Source organism: Danio rerio, chromosome 4, assembly GCF_049306965.1.
Source record: "Danio rerio strain Tuebingen ecotype United States chromosome 4, GRCz12tu, whole genome shotgun sequence".
Lineage (NCBI taxonomy): Eukaryota > Metazoa > Chordata > Actinopteri > Cypriniformes > Danionidae > Danio > Danio rerio.
The window spans coordinates 13,213,196-13,235,293 of record NC_133179.1 but is presented as its reverse complement, the minus strand read 5'-3'; the positions used below and the strand labels follow the sequence as shown (position 1 = coordinate 13,235,293).

Sequence of the window (22,098 nt, the reverse complement as noted above, 5' to 3'; positions counted from 1 at the left end):
CTTCTTAAAACCCTTCCTAATACCGCATAGTGTGAATTGTACCTTAAAATAAAATGTGACCAAACATTTTTCTAGTGTCCCTAAATAAGAAATGAACAGCTTTTATTTGAATTATAAAAAGTCCATTACACAAAAAAAAATTCTTCGCTCAATAAAATGAATCATTTCTTATATGAATACCCCCAAATTTTTAACAGAACACATTTTAAATGAGTCTTGTTAATGTTAAATGAGTCTTATTTAATATTTTGAAAGTTAGGCAATACATTTTTAAGCATATAATGCCTTTCAGAACTCCTGAACCTGCATTTGTTGTTAAGGACTCCATTGTACATCAATGCTCCTACCAAAAACATGAACAAACTGACAGGAAATCCAAGCTCTGGTCTGAGATAGTGTGCAATTAGCACCGGGATCTGTGCTATAAATCTTGTGAAATTGTGACGGGCGAATGAAAGATGCATAGAGGCCTCGTCAGAGCGTGTGAAGCAGACTGACGCCGATTTTATTAAACAGTTGATCGGCTGGCCTAATGTAAAAAGAAAGATTTGCCTGGCTCTAAATGGGCTGTAATGGCGGGGCGAGCGGGCTGACCTGTCTGTGGCTCGGCTTGATGAAGATTAGCTGACTTCTTAGATTAGGTGAGTGTGGTTCGTGCAGTCAAGTGAAGTGGCAAGACAATAACCTGGTGTTAATTGAGCGTAACCGGATCCTGCAATCTGCCTCTCTGGTGTGTACTGCTCTGTGGCACCTGTGTGTTTGTATGGAGCAGGTTTCTAATGAACAGACCACGCATGAGCTTTCTTCAGCATTCGGACACCTTCTAAGACAAATGGGCTCGCGTTTTAGAGTGAATGAGGACAAACAACACCATTCAGCCAGAAAACTGCAGGCCATGGAATATTTAAGAGTTGCTGTTTTTTCAATGAGTAATTAATTTTGACAGGAGAAGATTATTTAGGATAATCAATGTTTTAAATAATATTTGAGACTTTATTTGTCAGGTTTTTGTCCTAAAACTGCTCCTGTATGTAAGACTAGATTCTTCCACGTCTCCTCCAAAGCTTTCTATTGTGTTTTGATCTGATTTCCGACTGTTGTAGCTGTGAAATATATCATTCAGCGCAGTGATATGGAGCTGTGATGCGCTCAAAACCTATTGGAACTACTTTAGCTGTGCTGTGTTTACCTGAAAATAACCAGACATCTTAGAATGACTATCAGTAAGGGTGGGATACTGGAAAGTTTGATTTAGATGATAGCTGAATATTAACTTATACTTAAGTGGGTCCAAAAATAAGTCGAAAGTCTGGGGCCACCGGTTTCTTGATGTTATTCAAAATATGTTCCTTTGTGTTCATTGGAGAAAAGAAACGAAATAGGTGAGTAAATGACAGACTGTTCATTTTTGAGTGAACTATCCCTTTAACATGATTTTGAGCAATGACTTTGACGTATGATATGACATGACAATATGTGTAGAAAAAACTTGATTTGTTTCTCTCATGGTATTTAATTAGATATCAACAAACAAATATTTCAGATAAGAAACAAAAATCCTTTAAAAAAAATGTATAACAATCTATATTAGCGCTGTGGGATGTGGGCAAAAGGAACCTATCAAGATATTCTTGAAAATCATTGCCCCACACAGACATTTTTAAATGTGAATCGGAAAAATATTTCCAAAGTAAAACAATTAGATCTTTTTCAAAAGCCTGTAACATCTCTGTGAAACAGACATATGGCAAAAAAATAAATAAATCTAGGAGCAGCACGCTTGCGTAATGTTAAATAAAAGCAATGTTTTGTTCGTTTGTAGTCCTCTGAGAAAATGGTTCATGGTTGAAATAAAGTACATGAAGGAATGCTGAAGAAATCAATGCTCCTCGCGCTTTCCAAACGCTTTTCACAACATGTGACTGACAGGTCATACAAATTATCTGGTTCTGCGATACATCCTGTATCCAAAGTAATCCCACATCACAGATGTTAACTTTTTTGGCACTAAGTCCCCCTGTACTGAACTCATCATCTCTGTTTATGTCACCTGTTTTCGCGCTCTGTTTATGATTGGTTCAAATAGCAAACTGCAGGAAAATCGTGAGGTGAATTAGAAATCTCGCATGTTCAAATTGTGATTTTAATTAATCGCACAACCCTAAGATATAAAATCTAAAATAATCTTGAGCTAGATTCACATTATTCCTATTTTCTATTAAATAAGTCACATCACATTTTCAGAACTAGTTCCTGAGGAAAATAAAACTACAGACAAGCTGCCTTGGTGTAAAAGCCACATTTCATTCTGATATAATAAAACTGGCTACTGGTAACTTTAAAACATCATTTTGAACCAAAAATTCAAACATTTTTGTGGTTTGCATTTACATTACATTCAATTCATGTTTATTTCTATAGCGCTTTTACAATGTAGATTCTATCAAAGAAGCTGAACACAGAAGTTCCAGTAAATTGAAACTGTCAGTCCAGTTTTCAGAGTTGAAGTTTTCCAGTTTCCAGTTTCATCGTTGATTTACATGATTGTAGGGTTTTGGAAGCTTGAAAACAAGCATTGGAAATTAAATTTAATGAATTAATTACTTCAAATATCCAATAATTACTTCATGCAAATAAAGAAAAAGCAATTTGGGGAAAACAGTGTCATGATGCATATGTATTACATGTACATCTGTAGTTCTGGATGCATGGCAATGGCAAAATACATGATTTTTTTTACAAGCTGCCATTGTCACATACTGGCCTGGCATAAACCACCATTTTTAGTATTTTTGTGTGCATTTGTGTGGATCATTTTGTTTGCATGCAAGGAAAAGGCTTTTCATTTTTGTTCTATCATTGCTGATTCTTCCTTTCTAAGTCTAACATGAGCAGCTGCAGATGAAGGGCGGTGGTGAAACTCTCCAAACTGTCTAAAGTCATTAGCTGAATCCCCAGAAGGGGCATTTTGATGGTTATTTTCTTCCCGATCATCACTGTGCCCTTGAGCAAGGCATGATGCTCGAGGGTGAGATGTACTATGAGCCACTTAATACATAAAAGTACATATTAAATGCACTTTTTCTGTGTGGTAGTACGGCTGTTACACAAATGGGCTTGTGGTTCAGTGGCTATTGATTAGAATCAATAGATATTGTGAATGATGGTTGTGGTTCAATACTTTGATGTAATCCAAAGGTTGTTGGTTCTCTCTCCTGAAAGGTGATTCATATGCTGGAGAGTTTTCCCCTATATCGCTGGTTTGCCCTTGAGCAATGTACTTCTTGCTCCAGAGGGACTGTACCAGTGGTGAACACACTGATGTAATTTGGATAAGAACACATCTGGCCAGTCTTTCAGTGGTAGGGTGGTGGGTTTTAATCCGAAGGTCATTTTTCAAACCATTAGAAGGTTTGATTCATGAACAGGAGCATTGCTGGGATTTCCTATCGCCATTGTGTCCTTGCACCAGACATGACAAAGAGGTTAAGAAGGACCGTCCTTGTAGTAAGCTTAATGACTCTTTAGATTCAAGAGAATGTTTAAGTGCTTAAACAGTTTTGCACGGAGGTGCATACTGTACATACAAAGTATAACAAATGTTTGAGAAGACTGCATGTGAATTGACTGACCTCTGGTTGCACAGCTGGCAGGCAAAGCAGTCCAGATGATAGACGTTCTCCTTGGCTCTCATGACCATCTCGAACGCTGGGATGAGTTTACTGCAAGCCGCACAGTTTCCCGTCACGCCGAACAACCTGACAGATTAAAAAGGATGTAAAGTCATATCAAAGGAAATATCAGAATTGGGTTGACTGGTTATTTAAGGACAATTCTTTGTTTATGAATCAAAGATATACAGAGCAAACAGTGAAGTTACAACTGACTCATATGAACTGATTCTTTTAAGTGAATCAAAAATGTGAAAAAACAACCAATGTAGATTGATGCTCAAATTCTTCATATAAACTCTTTTTAGTGAATCACAAACATTCAAATCAATCAGTATAATCCGATTCACAAACAAATGATTGTAAACTGTTGGTTCCAAGTGAATCAAAGATATACAACAACAGATGTAGTCTGAATCATTTTTTTCCCACCATATCTTTTTAGCAAATTCAATCAGTTCAGTACAGTTCAAAATTGACTCTTACGAACCCCTTGATTTTAGTGAGTCAAAAATGTAGTTTGATTCCTAAATAACTCATATGAACTGGTTCTTTTTAGTGAATCACTAACATCCAAATCAACCAGTTTAATTTGATTCAAGTAAATGACTGTAAACTGTTGGTTCCAAGTAAATCAAAGACATATAACAACAACTGTAGTCTGATTCGCAAACATTTACATTTACATTTACATTTAGTCAAATTGCTCAATCAATCTCTTTTTTTTCTTCCAACCATTTCTTTTAAGCAAATTCAATCAGTGCAGTAGAGTGTACACTTGACCCTTACAAACCACCTGATTTTGGTGAATCAAAAGTGTACTTTGATGCTCAAATAACTCCTGTGAACTGGTTCTTTTTAGTGAATCACAAACATCCAAAGTAACTAGTGTAATCTGATCCACACACAAAACTATATAAACTGCTGGTTCCAAATGAATCAAAGACATACATAACAACAAATGTAGTCTGATTCACAAACAAATAGCTTTTTTCCACTAGAGAATCATACATAAAGAGTAACCAGTGAAGACCAAACATTTCTTTTAAGTAAATTCAATATTTAAACCCAGTCGGTGCAGGACAATTCATAGTTGACTCATTTGAACTTGATTTTAGTGAATCAAAAACTCACAAAGTAACCAGCGTCTGATTCACAAACAAATGATTCTTTCTAGTGAATGAAGGACATACAGAGCAGCACGTGAAGACTCCATTCATGTACACATACAGCAACTTTTCACATAAACACAACTCTTTGAATCGACCTTAAGGAATCCAAAAGGCAGGATTTTGAGTCTCTTTTCATACAGTAATTGCATTGGTTTAGACAACCTGTTCAACTTAACTTCAGTTGATTTCCACAGAGAAGTGCTCGTGTTTATTATATCCGCAACTTTTTGATAGACGTTTTTTAATTTCATACTTTGCCACCACAAGGTCACCTGTTTAAATAAAGCATTATATGAGAAACTCATTTCATTTGAATTCATTTAAAATTGACTTTGCAGGAATGCGGGCTGACATTATAGCTTACATATACCTAATTAAACAAAGTGACATGAACTGAATCAAAAGCTTGTGAATCGACTTTTTATGAACTTCCTCATTACCAAGACCTATTCTGAAACTTTCTATAATCGCTTTTTATGGTATCGCAGTCTGAAAAGGACTGTTTGATGTGGAAAAGCCATAAAAGCGGAGTGCGATGTCCCCATCACGGAGATGTCCGGGCTGGGTAAGGTTGACGCCACAGAGCGGCTGCACAGGGACGAGCCTATTATTTCCAGGCTGCTCGCGGGACATTACGAAGAGGATTCATTAGGGATTCATGGCTGTTACTCCACCGCGACCTAGACCAAGTAAAGGGGGGAAGGGGGAGAAGAAATATCTGATAACGAAATCATATAACAAAATAACCTATTAGGCGGACTTCTTCGGGCACTTTTAGCCGTCGTTGTTAAAATGATAAAACTGCATGCCACTCTCCGGCTTTGTAAGAGATCGCAATCTGATAAATGATCTCGGGGCCTGGGATATGCAGGGTTGTTTATTAACCTTCAGAAACTATGTTTCCCACAGGCAAATAAAAAAGAGCCGAGCAGATAGATTGTACTCTCATGAATACCTCCGAAATTAAGGGCTACTGTCAGCACACCTTGAAACGATGAAGGATTTTTCTAGGTAAGAGGAAACAAGAGTTTGTCCTGTGGATTGGTGCCGATTTAATTAAATGAATTATGCCTGTTTCTTTGAGCCGTCTAAATATAGTTCCTGTTATCGTGTCGACTATTTTCAGAAAAAAAAAAAAACAGCGAATAGCCAGAAGGCCTGGAATGATGAGGCATTTTTTCCCCTTGCAATTATATCTGAAGGTATATGAAAAGGATGATAGATTTACCGTTTGATAACCGGCTTATATAAGAAATTGATTATGCTGCATGTATTTAATGCATGTTCTGGAGAGAAAAGATGTGCTGGATTTCAGCTGATGAATGATAGATGATATCCATATGAAAAAGTGATGCTTGAAGGTCTTTTTGTCATCAGGTTGAATCAAAGCAGTATTGGGTTTGCCACTCTAGCGAGCTGTGAGCTCAAAACGTCTCATCTCGTACAAATTTAAAGTAACCAATACCTTTCCTGGAATAGGACAGTCATGCCTTTTTGCTTTGAGCATTTGAGGACAGAGCTCTGTGTGCCTTGCAAATGCAGAAGGCATGGAGTGAAGACGGCTGCTCTCACCAGTGTAATACATGCGCTAGGCTGAGAAATCAATAGCTGTGTTTTTATTAAAGCATCTACTGTATTTTGTGATCCATCAAAAAGTAGCTTTGAGTATCTTGATGCACATTGATGTTCTTTTGGGGATTGCTTTCGCAGCTTCATTTCGACTGCTGGTGTTCCTTGTTTCAAAACCAACAGATTTGCGCATATTTTAACTCGCTACATACTACTGTTTGGAGTGATGTGAAGAAAAAAGGAAGTTTTTGGAAGTTTCAAATATCTGAACTCTTGAAATAACTTGAAGTACTATTAATAATGTCTGATGCAAATTTAGCTCAATTTGCAACTTGTGCAGCAAATATTTATTAGAAACCAGGAATAAGTTGCTTTCAATGTTTCTAAAAGTAATTATTCATTATTCAGTCAACCGTTTTGACTATTTCAAGCGCTTCCCTATTTTATTATTTATGCATTTTAATCTTGAAATAAAGAAGACGTTTTTATTTTTAAAAATATTTATGGATTTTCAGAAGTCATTAGACATGATGCTTCTAAAGTTATTCTTATGATCCTTTTTAAATCATTGAAATGTTCATCTGTTTACTTTTTAGGGGTTCTGTTGAAGAGGAAAATATATCTGTATTGTTTTTTTTAAAGGGTTAGTTCACACAAAAATTAATATTTCCTAAATCATTTACTTGCACCTGAGTGTTTTAAACCTTTTTGTGTTTCTTCTGTTCAACACAAAGACATTTTGAATAATGCTGGTTGCTGGGATCCATCGACTTCCATAGTATGAAACAAATTCCTAATCTAAGTCAATAGGTCAGAACAACCAGCATTTTTCAGAAGAAAGAAACTCAAATAGGAGTATGTAATGACAGATTTGTTATCATTGGGTTAACTATCCCTTCTTTCTGTAATTTTTAATTATGTTCACACTTCCTGCTGAAAATGCACATCTGGTACAGCGATAATTGCGTATTGATACTTCCGGCCGGAGCAATATCTGAATAGTGTCAGATACAGATACGCTAGTTTTCACTACATCTTGATTTACCTCAGTGGATGTTTGTCATCTTGTGGACCAACATTCTATCGCTCCATACTCTTAAATTAATAAAAGATGTAAGTTTTTCCACAGAAATTACATTTGTATTTACGAAGGGGGGTGACGATCCATTTGTAAGCATGGTTTAGGAAAGGCTATTTATATTTGTACGAAATGTACCTTTATCATTGCGAAGGCTCAAGAGTAGTTTTAAATTGTTAAGACATTTATGGGAGGTAGCGTATTTAATAATAAATGTTTAAATACATGTATTATATGTAAATGTATATTAAATATGTGATGTAATCAGGGCTTAATTTGTGCCAGAACATGCTGGATCCAGCACCTCTGAAATCTTATCCGGCACCTGATTTTACCGATTACCTTCCTCAACCGCCCTCCTCCCTTCTCTGCTGTTCACTTTCACTTTCTTCTGCGACTCCCCAACCCGCTTCACTTTCTTCCGTGACTCCCCCCCATCCCGCTCTTCACTTACATGCGCAACACCTCTCCATCTGCAGGTAACATGCCGGATCCGTTACCCCGATCTGTTCCGGGACCTCGCAATTCACAAATTAAGCACTGGATGTAATAAATATGTGATAGGAAGGAACCCGGACCTTTACTACTTGTAACATGGAAACCAGCCACTGTAAAAATATAAGTAATAGTTATTAAACAGAAAGGTTGTGTCAAGAGGACATATATAGCTGGTTCGTGGGGTATGACTTGACTAACGTGATGAACAGAAACTTTATTAGTATTTTCTGTATTTGCTGAATATTTAATAATCAAAATGATACTAAAATCTTGCAATTATGACATCCACATCGTAAAAACTGAAAAATAATAATAATAATTATAAAAACAATAAATAAAAAGATGGGTATAGGCTACGATAACATTTGGAATTGAAAAGAGGAGTTTAGTTGTTTGAGTATATTCATAGTTCTGGTTGCTTCTTAACTCGAACGTCCTTTAAGAGTTCCATCTGTCCATTGTCCATATATTAGGGGTGGGTTAATAGATGATGCCATTGTCCACCCTGCCTCGCCCCCATTGCAGCAGCGACCTACTTGTGAAAAATACACACTTAGGCCCCGTTTACACTTATACATCCTAGTTTTAGAAAGCCATTTTAGAACAAAAACGAGTGGACGTCTGTGCTCCAGGCGGTCAGCGGGTGCTTTGAGCACAAAACCGCAGAGAGCAGTGCACGTTGGACAGTTTATCAAGAATGTACGCTGAATCGTACCTCACTTTAGATGTTAAACGTGGAATTTAATTAATTTTGTCTCTATCTAACGAGTCTTTTGTCTTTTAAATCTATCAGGTAACGTGTGACAGCGTCAGTACACTGCTTCAATTTTACGCTTTCACGCTTGTACTTAGTAATTTTAGCGAAAACCTCAGATACTGTTGGTTGGATCCTGTTGGTTGTGCACCTTTTTTCCCATCCAAGTTTGTCAACGGCATTTTAACAACACAGATCACTCTGTCTATTCATGCCCACGGAAAACGTGATTGACAGGTGGCAATTTGTGTGTAGCTTATCTTTATTTATTTATGATTTGGTTGCAAAAACTATGCAGGTCAGGTAGTTGAAACGGTAGGCCACAAATAATTAATCAATTATTCATAAATAATCAAATCACTGCCGCCTATAACAACGACGCCATTGTCCATCACAATGTTTCACATTATACATGGTATGATGCCACATTGGTCGGCATCGCCCAACCCTATATATATATATATATATATATATATATATATATATATATATATATATATATATATATATATATATATTTTTTTTTTTTTTTACAGAGTCCAAACCTTTAAAAGGTTGCATAAACACTATATACTTATATTAAGTGTATAGTATATTATATTAAGTCCAAGTACTGCTAGAATAAGTAAAAAAAAAAAAAAAGGCAACCAGCACCCACCATCCTTTTAGTCCCGGAGCCTCACAGAGAGCTCTGCTTCTCAGCCCGGCAGGAAAAGGGGAGGAGCTGGAAGACAAATGAAGCTCTACCTGCCACTTGTCTTTCACCGGTCTGCCAGTTTGATGCCACAGACGCTAATGGCTCTCAAGGGAGGCAGCAAATTAAGCGTGCTTGGCTTGTAATGAATTCGAAGGTGCATGCTCTCTAAATGCAGTCTGCGAGAGAAAGGCCTGAGACAAATGCGGAGCGGCCTTTGCATTTATATTCTGTAATGCACCAGAGTCCAGTGTTAGCCAGTGGTCAGTGGCTGTGCAATATTTGTAGATTATTATGGCGGAAATCAAACTCCTTTCGACATAAAGGCTGACAAAATAGCATGTATATTTTAGCAGGCTGCATGAAATTAAAATTTATGGCGGCTCGCATTCAGAAGTTAAAAGAGAATGAACAATCAGTACCACCTGATTGGACACAAAAGGTGTTGGAGGTGCACAGCGGCTTTTCACAGCTGAATGGCACCTATTTGATGAGAGGAAAACAGACACCAATTAAATTATTCCACAAGGCTTTATCCTAGTGGTCGCAGAAGCGAGGCTCAAGCGTGCAGCTTCACTGTAATCATTAGACAGCGCCCCAATGGAAAATGCATGAGCGATGTCACCTCAATATCCTCATCCAGCTACACCAAATCCTTGTAATTTACTTCCCATCAAAGAAGACCCTCTGGGACTCTAATATGCAAGTGATTCAGATAACACAAAGAAATGAGACTCGCTGTTATGGTCCAAACTGTGCCATTTTGGGTCCTCTCATGTACTCCATGGAGATGATTGTGTTTATTAACTAATTTCGAAGATTTGATTCCTTGTAGTTATCGTGGTTATGCACCATTTATACTGAACTGAGAATGACTTTCAAATAGGGATGCACCCATAGACCATTTTGAGGGTCGTAAACAATAACAATGGACCTAACGTACAGTATTTCCTGTTTACGTTTTTATTTTCCATAGCTTCCGAGAATCCAAGAAGGTCTACATATTGATAAATAATGTTATTGTAGCTGTTTTAATGTTAAGTCATGATTGAATTAGTTGTAGTTATGAAAGAGTTTGACAACAAGCAGGACATGTTCATGGGCCAATGACATCGCCACATTGATAGGGTCTATATGGGAACTTTGACAGATAACGATAGACCTTTATACCATATTTGGAATACAATAACCAATGTAAAGTAAGATAAATACAATTGTAGATTTGATTTTCTCCTCTGACTACAAAACAAATGGCAAACAAATGCAGTGCGTGGACAACTGATATTTAAAAATGTCAACAGTAGACAACAACACAGCAAACATCTTTTCCAAAAATTCTAATGGCCCCTTCATACATTCGAAAAGCTTCCACACTGCCAAAACATTGTCTATAAAACCTACATTCAAAAGCCAAAGTATGCAAAAGTATGCATTCATTGGCTAAAGCCTAATTTATATTTCTGCGTCAAGCACAGGAGTATATGCTCCGGCACAGCCACTTAGCCCTCGCTGACGTGCACCTCTCAAAAAAACAACGCATATTGCAAGCTCTGTGATTGGTCAGCTCGGTAGTGATGATGAGCGTGATGCCTGATAGGGTGATTGTTTACAAGTGTCTAGTCGCGTGAAGCAGCTCCAGATGGAGACTTTTGCTTTGTGTTTACCTTATGATCAAAGTTGTTGCACGTTTACCAGTGTCCGCCGCTGAATGAGCGAGTTTTATCTACTTGTTGTGTTTAGAAACAGCAAAACACCTGCATAGAAATTTGACACAGAAGAACATAACCTACTGCCTGCTAGCGTTTCGGAGGTGTTATTGTAGAGCATCACAAACAGCACGCAGTAATATAAATGCACAACTAAGTGGAAGACAGGCGCCGGGTCACGGCGATGACTCGACAAGAAAAACCAGCCTAATACACATATAGCAACCAATATTTTGTGCACACCTACTTCAGCTCCTGAAACTGAATACTCATCAAATATTCATAGCAAATGTAGTTTGAATTTAATGAAGGGCATGACAACATGTTGTTGACTAAAAACACTGTGTTTTTGTGCATGCCAGACCAGTAGATGGCAGTGTTATTTTGTAGACACTACAGGCCAACACACATGGTTCTGTTTGTTTTCATTTTTGAATCTTTCCAGTATTCACTGGTATCCGCTTGCTAAGTCGTGAAGTATTGGTGATATATGGAATACTGAATACTGTTTCCGGGCCCAAGCCGCTACTCATTTGAATTGAGAAAATATTTGTTTAGGACCACTTCTTAGTCATATCTAGGCCCACATGGAATCTGCGCTCGCAGAATTCCACCGTTTTTCCGCAGATCTTTAGCCCATCATTAATTATGTTTATTTACTTGAGTAAATGTGTCTAACTCTGTGTTTATTCAGTTTTTAAATGAATTACATTATTATTATTGACTAATATGAAAATGTCCATCTGATTTATGTACAATGTCGTTTGTACAGTAAAATTACAGTCTTTTAGTAGATATATTAAACGAGAGACATGCTTTGTTTACCAAATAAAGTAAATCTAATTGCATTTTAAACATTGAATAAAAGTTACAAAGATATTATGTTTAGATTTTTATATTAAGGTTTTAGTTATGATACTCCCATAATAATTCCACAGAAATCTGCAGATTTTTACCAAATTCTCTGCAGAAATAGCAAAAAATGTCCGCAGATTTCGTCTGGCCCTGGTCATATCTCACATTAAATTAAATTTTATATAAAATCATGGTTTACACAACAGTCTCTCGACTTGCTGAATCATTTATAAAAACCAAAAATATCTTTCTGGCCATCAGATATTATATATATATTGAGATCGAGATTTTCTAAAGTATTACAGCACTTTGTAAATGTTTAGTATTGTCATATGATGAGTCTCCCCGTGCAGTTTGATAGAGCGCTTGGACCTGGAAGCCGCTTCACATGACGTCACAAGCGGATAGACAGAAAACTTAACATGCATATGCATGACATAACTGCTTTCACAATTAGCTTTTTTTTGTTGTTGTTCAAATTAGCATTAGCTTGCATTTTCAGGCCCCCTTAAAATGCTGCTGTCATGTAAACGAATGGTTAAAACAGTTGTATGTGGATCTCAGAGGTAGAAGTAAGGTGGCTTTAAACTGAAATGTAATTCCTTACAAACTGAAAAGATGGTATTTTTTAAAACTGGCCTTTTTTTCTGAAGCCAATTTCCGAGAGTCAAGGTGGGGGGTATTTCTGCCACCTTTAAAAAGAAAATGTGATTTCGAGCAAAGCAAAAAACGTTTATCTGAAATGTCAGGCCTGTATTCTTTTGGCTTCATTTGTTTGGATATTTTCTGAACATCAAGGACAACAAATTAAGCATTTCTCTCTCCTTTCTGTACTTTTTTTTTCTTTAATCCAGGCAAAAGAGTAAGAACGATAACACCGCGCCACCTCCAAAAGCATTTGAAATTCTGACAGTGGCTCCCTCTCCATCTTGCTCCTCTCTCCCGCCGCCACCCCCGCGACTTCAATCGCTCTGGCCTCAGCGTGCATTCATCAGCTGCCGAATTAGAATTTGTTTCCTCACAAACCATTGATCATCGGCCTATTACCAGGCAAATGACAGTTAATTACCCACTACATTAACCACCGGGACCCGGGGACCGGCCGCCTGTGCCATCAGTCACAGTGATGAATGTGGCAAGTTCAGTAATGCGCGGCCGTTCTCGCGTCCGCCTGCCACGCTGAGAGCAACCCCTGGATCTCACTTCTCTGCACCCAGGGAAAATCTATGGCAATCTGCATAATTACAGGCTCAGGGTTAATAACAGACAAATGATTTGTTGCGTCTCGAGCAGCAGGCTCTCTCGCTGCTAGCACGCAGGGCTATGTGTGCTCTTAGCGTCTGCGCTAACTTTCAGCGTGAGTGTTTGGGGTGGCATGAGTTGAAGGAATAGCGGGGTTAATCTTGAAATATTGATGCTTGTGTTACTGATGTTGTAGAGGCAATCGATCCGCGCATAAAAATATTGACCGTAAGTGTTTTGGATCCCGAGTTAAAACCTTGCAAGGGATTTTATTATTTATTAGCATAGAAACGTTATGATCACACTGTAAAAAAAAAACACTCCAACCTGACAGCAAAAACTAACATTTATGTAAATTTTTATGTAAATTTATTTATTTTTTTATGTTTGATATATCTTAAAACAACAGAAATTGTTTACCTTTTGCAATATCTTCTCTTGTTGATGTGTTTTTTTCTTTCAAAACAGGACATTTTTTGCATTTTTGTTTGTTTGAAATGCCAATAGGCCTCAGTTTTGTCGTGATTTTGCTGCTTGCAAAATGATTTTGGGAGTATCGTAACTACAACCTTAATAGGTTAAAAAATAATACATTTTTAACTTTTATTTAATGTTTACAATGCAAATCCTAATAGATCCATTTATTTGGTAAACAAAGCAAGTCTCTCACATAATATATCTAACATGAACTGTATCTACTAAAATGATTACTTTACAAACTGTATTGTAAGTAAATCATATGACTGTTTTCATATTGGTCAGTAATATTACTGAAATTAATTTAAAACCTGAATAAATATAAACTGACACACATTTACACACAACTAAATAAGACTCAATGATGGGCTGAAAATCTGCGGATTTCTGTGCGCGCAGATTCCGTGTGGCCCTAGTCATAAGTAATTTTGACAGTTTATTAGTCATCACATTTTGTCAGCATTTACATTTAGCATATAATCTAGTCCACATGACCTAAAATTCAGACAACTCCTATTTGGATCTAATGATAGATCATTTAATCATCGATTAAGCTCTAATATCATAAATAAAAGAAAGAACAAAAGTCTAATAATATACACTTTATGACTATTCACCCATGACTTTTTGAATGTTAAAGGGACAGTTCATCCAAAATAGTAGGGTTAGTATAGAAGCAATAGTATGGAAGTCAATGGCTACAAGTTTTCAGCTTTCTTTAAAATATATTATTTTGTGTTCGACAGACGAATGAAAGTCAAACAGGTTTGAAAAGTAAAGGATGAGTACAAGGAGGATGACAGCATTTTCCCTTTTTAACAATTTTCATTTGTATCCTCACACTCTCAGAAATAAAGGTACGTGAACTGTCACTGGGGTGGTACCTTTTCAAAAGGTACAAATTTGTACATAAAAGGTCCATATTAATACCTCAAGGGTACATATTAGTACCTAAAATTTTTTATTTTGAGGTACTAATATATACTTTTGAGGTACCAATATGGACCCTTTAAGTCCAAATATGTACCTTTTGAAAAGGTACCACCCCAGTGACAGCTCCTGTATTTCTGAAAGTGTGAGGATATCTTTACTTCTGCGAGTGCAGATTTCACAACAACAATAAAAAAAAAATCATTCCTCTAAATCAGTGGTTCTCAAAGTGGGGGTCGGGACCCCCCGAGGGGTCGCGGGGCAATGAAGGGGGGTCGCCTTGTGATTTCCAAAAATCTATTTATTTTTATTAAACCATAAGAATTAACATATTTTATCCATAACTATACTGAAAATAAAAATAGTTGTTTATAGTTACTATATAGTTACTCAGCCTGATCTCATGAGAAAACGTAAGTATTTTACGTTTTGCCAGTTTAGTGGCTAATTCGTACGAATTCGTACGAAATGGTACGATTTTAAAAAGGAGGCGTGGCAACTGACCCCACCCCTAACCCCAACCGTCATTAGGGGATAAGCAAATCGTACTAAATTGTACGAATTATATTGTACGAATTCATACGAATTAGCCACTAAATGAAAAAGTTACGAATTGCCGTGAGATTGTGTTGAGTTACTATAGTAGCTTATAGTTACTAGTTCTATTGGATTGCGACCCCTGGGGTAATTACATTATATTAAAGGCAGCAATAGCGTCAGATGCATTTTGATTTTATAACATCAGGTTATACTTTCCGGCACATTTTAAGCACGGACACAAATTTAATTGGTGTGTCTGCGTCATTGCATGCAAGGTTTCTGTATTTATAACCACCTCAAAGGATATTGGTGGTCGCGAGTCACTGGTATTGTTATTTTGGGGGTCGCGGGCTGAAAAATTTGGGAACCCCTGCTCTTAATAATGATATCGGTTTAGATTGTTTGATTGATTTATTTGTGTTAAAAGGTCATCCATCCTGAAAACAAAAGAAGCAGGAGAAAGATGGACCAGTTGGATGGAGTTGGCAGATGCTATCAGACGTGTACTCTCTCCAATCTAGCACACACACATGTGATTTTCGGAGATTAAACAACTCTTGGGGCAAAATTATTTCAATTACTGCGGGCGTGACCTGGGAATTGTCTGTGGGATAAGATTTTCCTCCTTGAGTGCCCTGACTTTGCCTGGCTGCTGGCTCAATCAGTTCTAATCTGCACCTGGACTCTGATATCCTAATGATGAATTATGGGCCTCTCAGCTTTCCACTGCAGGGCAGAGAGAACAGCTCTCCGCTGACCTGTCAGCTCGCTTAGGCTGAGGCAGAGACCCGCGATAATTACCCACAAAGACCATGTGCGTGTTTAAAACTCATGAGCATCACATGAACATCATTCACTCATTAGGCTCTTTACTCGTCCTCTCTCTCCCTTCGGTAAAACTGCTGTAGAGATGGCTTTTACAATCCAGGCTTTAGATCGAGCACAGAGAAATTCTTCCTGGAAGCAAAGGGTAATTGTTTTCTGACATGGAAAGTTACTGCCTCTATCTCCCTCAACAGGGTAATTACTGTAAACAGTCTTCTGAGAAGACAACGACGTGAAGAAGTGACTCGAGAAACCGCTATTATGAGATAATAACGTAGATACTCAGTCATATCAAGATATAAAACACCGACTTTAATGGTTAACAAAATGGTGGTCAAATTTTTCCACACATCTGTGTATTCAATAAACAACAGAGATGAAAGGTGCAAAGGCTCTTTCAAGTGAAAATCACAGTGAAATGCTAAATAATTATGCCCCCGCCACACACAAACACCATCCAAAAGCTTTGGAGGGCTTCTCAGGAAGGAAAATCTGGCAGTGGGTATGCAGTGATTTAGAGGGGTATTTTGAAGAGGGGTGTAATGAAAGTTTTCCACCCCCTGCAGGGCCCAGATGTGCACTTTGATAGGCACTTCTCGATGCCAACCCACCTGCAGTTGCAAGCTGGGCACCGGGGTGTGCCACGCTAGCCCTGCAATTATCTGCACCAAACATGCGCAGTCCCACGAGTCATTGCTCTTCACAGCTAATTAAGCTAATCTCAACTGGAGGGGACCATCCAAAAACATAATGTGTCCAGGCCAATGATCTCAAAGCGTTTAGCCTGAATGGAAATGCCGGCGTTGTGAGCTTTACCATCTCCAACGCAAACAAAATGGCGGCTGATGGAGAGCTTGTATTCACAAAAGCTGACTTGTTGCCTGCAATGAGTTCACTTATGCACAAAAGGCAAGATTTCAGACAATTTGCTAAGGCAGCATAATAGTTTGAAGATCTTCAGAACAATAGAGAGAGCTTTGGTAAGTAACTAAAGCGAAGAATCAACCAAAGGCAAACACCATCTTCATTTCTTTATCTCATCTGCCACTGAATTGAATGCCCAGGATTGTGGGGTGATATAGGCATATCAAGGCTACATCTATGCTGCCTTCAAAAAAATCAAGATGAAGGTGTCTCAGTACAGCATGTGGCATGATCATTGATTTTGGACAGGCTTTGTTGCGTTCCTGCCTTTGTATGCAGCCGGTTTCAGATTCAGCCGCAGTCGAAATTTTCCAAAAGTTGCCCTTTGAAAGCCTTTCTTAAAAGTTTGCTTTATTTTAAGGCCCCTAAAATGCTGTTGGAAAGTAAAATAATGCCAAATACCATAAAGCATTTTCAGTTTTAGTTGAAAAGAAATTGTGTAAACATCTGTAAAATGTGCAATTAACAAATTGCTTAATAAATTGGTTCAATGGTGGGTCTGCACAAGTATTATTTTGGGGAAATGTTGCACAAGTACTTTTGGAATAGCCACATAGTATGAATCAAAATGATAGATTTTTTATAATAATATTAAGTAAAGAGTTTCATGATATTTCATAAATGTATATTTAATGATATATTTTAGAAAATTTGTATCAAACTAAATTTTGGATTAGTATTCCAGATTGCTAAGAGCTTAATTTGCGCAACTTCAAAGGCAAAGTTCCCTATTTTAATATTTAGATTTATTTTAACTCTCAGATTCCATATTTTCAAATATTGTCTTCTCCTAACAAACATTACATCAGTAGAAAGGTGTATTAATACAGCTTGTATAAATCAGTGGTTCCCAAAGTGTGGGTGGCGAGACAATAAGGGTGGGTCAATTGATAATGTCCAATATCATATATGTTATTAAACTATTAGACTTGCAATATTTAATCCACAACCTACAGAAGATAAAAATAGTATTTAATAGTTACCTCCTGTAAATAGTGATGTCCCGATTAGGTTTTTTTTTGCCCTCGAGTTCAAGTCTCAGTCCAAGTCATTTGATTTTGAGTATTTACCGATACCAAAACACAATCTGATACTTCTATATTACATAAAAATGAATAAAGAAGCGCGAGGAAACAGAACCAGGATGTCCCTTTTTTATCTAATTCGCAGCGTTTTATTAATAGCATCTCTGCAACAAAGTATTGTTTTGCCGTACATGTTGCTGTTTCTGTGTGAAGTCAAGAAAGAGGTCTAACTCTGTGCCAACGCATACTATAGATGTGTTAAAAAAATTATAAGAATATATATCTATATACATATATATATTTGAGTCCTGATCGGCAGGTAATGTCCAATTCCAATCGAGTTTGAAACCACGTGATGGGGCCAAATTTGTCATATATGTTATTAAACTATTAGAATTACCATATTTTATCCACAACCTACAGAAGATAAATAAATAGTATTTAATAGTTAACTAAAATAATAGCATGTAAATAAATGAGGCTCTAGCCTTTCAATTCTTTTCCATTGGATTGCAACCCCTGGGGTTATAGATTAATGACAGCAATAGCGTTAGTTGCAGCAGATTGATTTTATGCCACAATGTTAAACTTTGACACATTTATGGCCCTAATGTACATCAAAAATAAAGGCCACAAATGAACATAGAGGTTCCAAGTGGTGGTCTCCAAAATTTAACTAAGAATAGACTTGTGCTGTAATCACTGTGCCCACCATTTTCATTAACAGCCCATTCACACAAACTGTCAGCGCTAACGCTTCTGCTTGCCGAACTGAACTGTGGGTTCTTCGGCGTTGCTTCAGTGTCGCTGCTCGCTGCAGAAGTTGGAACTTTCTCAACAGCCAATCGATGTATGCAAATACACCAGCTCAGACAGTAGCCGATTGCTGACTCATTTCATTGACTGACGCTGCTATGACGATCGCATGAACCCCAACTTCAGACAAACCCTCGGTCAGGCGTACAGGAGGTTAATACTAAATTAAACAAATGAATAATGACTTTAAAAAAAAAATGACGTGGTTGTTAGACTGTTGCACCTTTTTTGTGTGTCAATAAGCTTGTTTATATAGTTTCTATTGGTGTGTTTGCACCATTGTGTGCAATGTTTGTATGTTTATAACCAGCTCCAAGAATAGTGGGGGTTGCGAGTCATTGGAATTGGTATTTATGGGTTGCGAGCTGAAAGTTTGGTAACCTCTGGTATAAATCTCAATTTCAAAAACATTGACACTTATGACTGGTTTTGTGGTCTAATGTCACTTATATATTTAAGTTTTTTCTGTATTATTAAAATTGAAATATTTTCCATGCATTGTTAATATTATTATGGTATATCATTACCTTCCCAGATGTACAACATCTGTCCATTCCAGAAATGTGTGTGTAGGTTCATAACCAAACTGTGTGGTGTCTAATGTATCTAGCACTTTAAAAACAAGGGCTGCTAACCTTTTTCCCCTACTTTGTTGCTAGAAAAAAGGGATCAGGAAAGGACGTCCTACAGTTGTTTATGGCAACGGCGGGTAAATGTGTTGAGCTGTCGCGTTAGGGCATTGTGTAGGTGTCGGCACATTAAATGGATCATTCTAAAGGTCTAACTTCATAGAAAATGCTGGAGAGATGCATTGCGGCGTATGTGGCCTTTGGTGAATGATAGTTATGGCTACATGAAATGCTTCGACGCATGCATCACCTAGGAGCGAATGTCATTTTCAGGAAACAACTTTTCAATACTCAAATTCATAATCTACTTGAAAGATGGTGCCTTTTCAAAAGAAAGAGAGATGCCCTTCTCTCTTTATGAAGTTAAAAGGGCTGTCAAAAAAAGGAGTGTTTGTTGCGTGCTCTTCTATTTTTTCTTTCCTTTTCAAGAACTCCTATTCCATCAAGGATTGAAAAGAGGGAGAAAACAATGCCGTCCTGCCCCTGACCTCTCATCCGAATCCCTGACCTTCCCATCAGGACAATTTAGCACGGAAGAAAAATAGAGGATTAAGTATTTGCACCTCTACTTCAAATTCGATCGATGGTGATTACAAGTGCCCATTCTGACCTCTCCGCGATTTCAGATTACATGTGAAAAGCCCAATTTAATTACAGGAAGTCAAGAACACACACATTTGCAAGAATGGAGCATTATTGGCCACGTAATTGCCAGACATGTGAAGTGAATTGTATTGAGGAGAGGTTAATGGTGGCAAAGCTTTTTTCCAAGCACAACATAGCAATTACAGGACGCCTTCAGAGCTTTTAACATCTCCACGCCATCTCATTTAACACAAAATAGAGGCGAGAGGGGACGCGGGATTTCTTTGTTCTGTAGCTTTATCTGTTAATTTATTTTCTGAGGACGCAAGACTTAAACCATCTGTTCCTCGGATGAGAATTTGTTGGTAATATGGAGGCCTCCTGCTTCGAGCCGCTGTTTGAAATGTCACAAGACACGGCAAACTGAGAGGAAGGGAAAACGAGATGAAAGGAAAAAAACATCTTAGGCCTTATTGAGGGATCAAAATCATTCGTTTGTGGCCAGAAAAGCGGACACTGTCTGAAGTACTCAAGAGAAGATAATGGCATTTACAATTTGACATTGCATTAAGATTATTCATGGGCAGTGCATGGATGTACTGGACAGTTGTGGTTTATAAATGACATGGTTAGAGTTTCTATCCCTTCAGAGCTCTACTGTGGTTTGGAATGATTTTCAGCTTTAAGCTGGCATCATGTATCAGTGCAGAATTTTAGGATTTCAGGACATTTGATGCAAGCTGTGTCTACAATATCTGTTTATAAATATTTTCAATAAAAGGAATAAGTTTAGATTTAAATCATTTTGCAGGTACTGCAAGGCTGTTAGCACAATTAAACTAACAAATGCTTCAATGAGATTGTTTCTGCCTCTTATAAGGATAGTTCACCCAAAAATGTGGTTTTAAATAGTGATATTCCAATCTGTTTTTTTTTTTTACCCCTGAGTCCTAGTCAGAGTCCAAGTCATTTGATTTTGAATATCTACCGATAACCAAACTCGATCCGATACTTCTATGATACATAAAAAAAGAATAAAAAAGAGCGAAGAAACAGATCCAGGATGTTCCTTTTTTATTTAATTCACCTTATTTTTAACATTCAACAGCAAAAGAGCACTTCTGTGAGGAAGCTTGAACAATTAAGTAATATATAACCTAAATTTTTCACTTTTAGACATTTTTTGTGCAACAGTAAATATTTAAAAAAAAAAAAAAATATATATATATATATATATATATATATATATATATAAAACCAAATAGCACCTCAACTTAAAATACCTGGCTGGCAATCACAAGTTTGCTACGGCAATGTTGTCATCATTAGCTATATAATACCTCCAGACCACAGACATGCTTTGCCGGCATTTAACCAATAGCATCTCTGCAACGAAGTGATGTCATGCCGCACATGTTGCTGTTTCTGTGTGAAGTCAAGAAAGAGGTCTAACTCTGTGCCACCGCATACTATAGATGTGTTGAAAAATAAAGAGAATATGTATGTATATACATATTTATTCGAATCCTGATCGGAAGGTAATGTTTGAATCTGATAGAGTCTGAAACTGCGTGATTGGGCCCGATTTCTAATCCTGTGATCAGATCTGGACGTTTTAAACCTTATTAGCTGTCTTCTTTTGAATTCAAAAAAGGTGTTTTGCAAAATGCAGGTTGATGGTATCCACTGACTTGTATAGACCTTTTTTTTTTAGAACGTAAAATTACCCATTATGCTTTGAGTGTAAGGAGTAAGGAGGATGCTTCGAACTTCCAGTTAGCAGCATAATGCGTATAATCACATTATGACAGCTTTGAAACGATATTTTAAATCTATTTTACTTTCTTTTAACATCTTTGAACTAATACTGCAGTACAGTATAACAGCTGACAGTTCTGGAACACACATTTCAGCATCTGATCTGATGGCAGGCATTGAATTGGGAGAACGTTTTTCTCTTGCACTTGAACAGCATCTGACAGAACTATAACAGCTTTAACATTTTTAAAATTAAAGTTCATTAAAAAACACTGTAAATTACTCACAATAGTAATGTCAACTGTATTTGAATTAAGATTTACCAGTGTTTCTGTAACGGAAGTTCTAAT

At 37.3% G+C, this 22,098-nt stretch overlaps 1 protein-coding gene and 1 long non-coding RNA gene across 14 annotated transcripts in view; one reads left to right on the top strand and one right to left on the bottom strand.

Annotated features, from left to right (window-relative positions):
* The window catches only part of lmo3 (LIM domain only 3), a 66,570-nt gene that overhangs the window by 17,722 nt on the left and 26,750 nt on the right, over positions 1–22,098 (bottom strand). For 10 of the 13 annotated variants that reach the window (XM_073946057.1, XM_021475015.3, XM_005164631.5 and 7 more), the window contains one exon: positions 3,633–3,758. In XM_073946057.1, the coding sequence (XP_073802158.1) occupies positions 3,633–3,758 (126 nt within the window). Of the gene's footprint in view, positions 1–11; positions 3,759–22,098 lie in introns of all 13 variants that reach the window. The other 3 variants (XR_012401573.1, XR_012401572.1, XR_012401571.1) reach the window with 1 other exon arrangement.
* The window catches only part of LOC141381601 (uncharacterized), a 103,923-nt gene continuing 87,547 nt past the window's right edge, over positions 5,723–22,098 (top strand). The window contains exon 1 of the long non-coding RNA XR_012401992.1: positions 5,723–5,854. This is a non-coding gene — a long non-coding RNA (uncharacterized lncRNA). The remainder of the gene's footprint in view (positions 5,855–22,098) is intronic.